The 4,167-nt window shown below is 33.9% G+C and overlaps 1 protein-coding gene across 1 annotated transcript; it reads right to left on the bottom strand.

Annotated features, from left to right (window-relative positions):
* Positions 1-472: 472 nt before the first annotated feature.
* LOC110696778 (zinc finger protein ZAT5-like) lies at positions 473-2,717 on the bottom strand. The gene has a single exon (XM_021874121.1). It carries the CDS (start codon positions 1,815-1,817, stop codon positions 495-497), a length of 1,323 nt encoding a protein of 440 aa, XP_021729813.1. The 5' UTR covers positions 1,818-2,717; the 3' UTR covers positions 473-494.
* Positions 2,718-4,167: the final 1,450 nt, after the last annotated feature.

Genomic DNA, 4,167 nt, shown 5'->3' on the forward strand with positions numbered 1-4,167 from the left:
AAAAGACAGTGCTTCTCATGCAGTCATAGACGCAGAATACGTGAGCTGATACATGCATTCTAACTTAGAAATATCCAACATTATTAGTAAATAATTACACATTTTCATCCGAATAACATGATCTTTAATTTCAAAATGTATACAAAGTCGAAAATATGTTAACAGCTATAGATCAAATTGGATAAGAAGGGGAATAAAAAAATTTTATATAAGGCCCTACAATAAGCTAGCCATGTCCAAAATAATGATCTCTAATTGTGATCATGTATAATAATTTGTAACAAAGAATTGAAAATCTAAATTAATACATATCATCCTTTGATGATGATTATAATCCATTCTGAATAAATTAAAAATATTTAAAAAAAAATATCAACATTTAAAATAATGTTGACTTGTTTTTTGTGCACTTGTAAGAATTCCTATTAGACAAATAATTACCATTAATTAGAAATTGAATTAAATTTTTTTTAATAATGAACCAAACCTTCACATCAGTAGTGGCAATCCACTAAAGCAGGCGAAGAGAAAACAAGCTGCTGCTGTTGCTGCTGTTGTTGTGGTGGTGGTGGCGGTGGCGAAGGTAGTTGTGATTGCTCATCATTAGGGAGTTGTTTCGACTCGAAAACGAACTTTGATTCCCTTTGATGATCACCTGCATTATCCTCTGCTGGTGCAGGAAGATTAAGATCCAAAAGTGACAAAAGACTTGTACTAGTATTTCTGACAGGCGGTATCTTCATCGCTGTAATCATCATTTCTTCTGACATTTCAGTGGCAGCAGCAGGCGCCTTCTCGACAGATAAAGGTACTGCTCGTATAACTGGAGCAGCTGCAGCTCCCACGGCTGCAGATACGGGGCCTCGATGACGCCTCATGTGGCCACCTAAGGCCTGTCCCGATGAAAATTCTGCCCCACAAATCGAACATTCGTGTACTCTGCCCTTGCTGTTGCTGTGATTGCTGGTTATGCCGTCGTTGTACAATGCTCGATTTGTCAGTTGAAGTGACAGCGAGGTGGAAGAAGTCACATTGTTATTGTTGTTGTTGTTGTTATGTCTCGCGGCTTTAAACGGTGGTTCATCATCTGACGAAAGCAGCAGATTGCTGTTATTGTTATTGTTGTTGTTCCTGTTATTATTGTTAGATGAAGTAATGATGCTAGAGAAAATATTATTCGCTCTGCTTTTGTTGCTGTAATCTTCGTCTTTGTTCTTAGGCTTCTTATGGCTAGCACGGTGACCTCCAAGTGCTTGAAACGACGAAAACGTTTTGCCACATGTTTTGCACTCATATACATAATAACCAGACTTCCCTGTTGTAGACGAAGTCTCCATGAATTTCCGGCTAACAAATTTGCTACTCCCATTGGAGGAAACAATGTTATTATTGTTAGTTCTATACGTTTGATGATCGTCTACCAAAGAAAGGAGTGGCGGATGTTGTGGTGTAAGGTCACGAGAGTGGCCTTGCGCCAATAGGATGAGACAATTCGCCATGTCTTCCTCTTCCTCTGTAGTACTGGCTGCGGTTCCACTTCCACCCCCGTTATAGTAGATATCATCGTCGTCCGATGCGATGGTGGTGGTAGTGCCTGTTGTCATCTCCTCAGCGACGTTGTTGTTGCTACAAATGTCGCTCCCTTCGTCGCTTTTATACGAAGCGTTAGTTGTGGTGGTGATCATGCGGAAAGGAATGGGAGATTGTGGCCTTTGCCTTTTAGTCCTCTTCCCTTTCACAATCGATTGCCCCGTCCCTACGTTGTTGTTATTATTATTGTTATTGTTATTGTTGATTACTTCGTCCTGGCCATCCATATCTTGTATGTTGTTGGTGTCGGACCAATTGACGACACCACCTTCACCCTAACCACCACCGTACGTACCGCCACTTAAGGTAGAATATAGAGGGAGAATTAATTAATGAAACTTAATTGTAAAAATGAAAAATTAAATAAAATGATGAAGAATAATATGGGAAAAAAGAGAGATATATCTAGTGAGAGAGGGTGGGAGAGATTGTTGGAGGATATAACAAAGTGATAGATTGATGGTGGTGGAGAAAGGAGTGGAGAAGGTGTGATTTATATATAGATAATTAAATGAGAATTTTTTGGAAAATATGAGAGGAGGAGGAGTGGGCTAAGGAGTCAAATTAAGACACCTTTGGTAGCTAAGAGACAGTAAAAAAATAGCAATTTTTTTTTATTTTTTATTTTTTTTTTAATTTTTTTCTTCAAATAAAAAAAGAAAAAGCATAGAAAAAATAAAGAAAGAATGTGAATTAGTCCGCAAATCTATGGAAGTGGATTTATTTCATGTTTATAGCTAGGCTAGGTAAGAAGCTAATTAAGTAAAAGAGCAAAAATAAAGAGAGGTTAAGAATGAATTAATTAATTAAAATTAAATGAACAAGATATTAATTAATTAACTAGATGTGAGATTAAGCGTAATTAAGACATGCTTAGGTACGTGTTTGATTAGAGGAGGAGAGATATGAGTGCAACAAACACCCCCATTACTTCTCCTTGATGTGTTTTTTTTTTCTTTGTTGTTATTGGATTAATATTTGCTACAAATGATTGGAGTGCAAGCCTGTAACCCACGGAATCTGCGGTGCCCCACTGGCCTTTTTTCTCTACTATTCTTTCTGTTTTCCTTTTTGAGAAGATTTAGTTACCTATGTAACTATGTTGTACACATACTTGTGTTAGAATGTTGGATGACACACTATTTATCATAGGGTGTTTGACATTTTCAAGGCAAAGAAAATCCACTTTTAAGACAAATTATCTGCGCTATATCCGTATTATTTGATAATCTAAATATGTTAAACTTATTTATTTAATAAAATGATTTGTAATATTTTGTTGCCTATAATATTAGTATCCCAATATTTTTTATTTTATTTTTAGGTAGTCTCATTTATTGGGTTTGTTTATATATGTTATATTTTGATACAGATATGCAAAATTCTTATTTGTTCCCGTTCATTGTTTGCACTACATACCACTACTACATGCATGCACATATGCTTGATATTAATTTATGTATTCTAATAATCAATATAAGGAGAATCAAAATATAATCAAAAGTTGAATCGATGGTTGTAATGGATATGAACCAAAACTTCCAGTAGCTATGAATGTGGTCCAGCATTATATAAATAAAATAAAAAAATAACAAGAATTGCATTGAATCATTCGATCAACTGAAAAAAAAAAAAAAAAAAAAAAAAACCCTCAAATATTACATAGCAAGGGTTTAAAAATAACAGACGATAAACATAGCGAGTCAAGTAGTCATAATTCTCTGGAGAAATATAGTAGTTAGTTAAATGTTAAGTAAAAAATAAAGCTTCATATATATCATTAAAAACTAATAATTACAAGAGTATGAAAACCACCTACATGATAAGAAATGGAGAACAATCAATCTAGCCACATAGTAGGTACTGCATGCATGTAGCAGTGGTATGTAGTGCAGACAATGAACGGGAACAAATAAGAATTTTGCATATCTTTACCAAAATATATACATATATAAACGAATCCAATAAATAAGACTACCCAAAAATAAAATAAAAAGTATTGGGATACTAATATTATAGGCAACAAAATATTACAGTACAAATTATTTTATTAAATTTATAAGTTTGACATATTTAGATTCTCAAATATTACGGATATTGGGTAGATAATTTGTCTTGAAAGTGGCTTTTTTGCCTTGGCAATATCAGTGCCCTTTATCATACTAGTCGACATGTTAAAAAGTGACTCGATAAACTAATTGGTATAATGTAATTTTGATTTGGAGTAAAGTTTTTTCATTTGAAATTCAGTTTAACCATAACATGAGAAACACGTAAACTAACAGATTAAAAGGTATTAATTGCGGAGGACTGTCCAGACCAGCTGGTGTACAGATTTACAAGTAGAAAATAATTCAAAACCAACAAAAATGAGAAGAGGAAATTGCGATAAAAGGTGGAGGAATTTATGAAGTTCTATCCATATAATGCAAAATTGTCACTTCTCTTCCTTTTTTTTTATTTTTTTTTTACTTTTCTTAATGCCTTATGTTTACTTACTCAAGAAAGTTTCTTCAGATTTTTACCATATCTATCATGATTTTAGTTAAATGCACCGTGTATCAAAAATGTAAAAGA

This window comes from Chenopodium quinoa, unplaced genomic scaffold, assembly GCF_001683475.1.
Source record: "Chenopodium quinoa cultivar QQ74 unplaced genomic scaffold, ASM168347v1, whole genome shotgun sequence".
Taxonomy (NCBI): domain Eukaryota; kingdom Viridiplantae; phylum Streptophyta; class Magnoliopsida; order Caryophyllales; family Amaranthaceae; genus Chenopodium; species Chenopodium quinoa.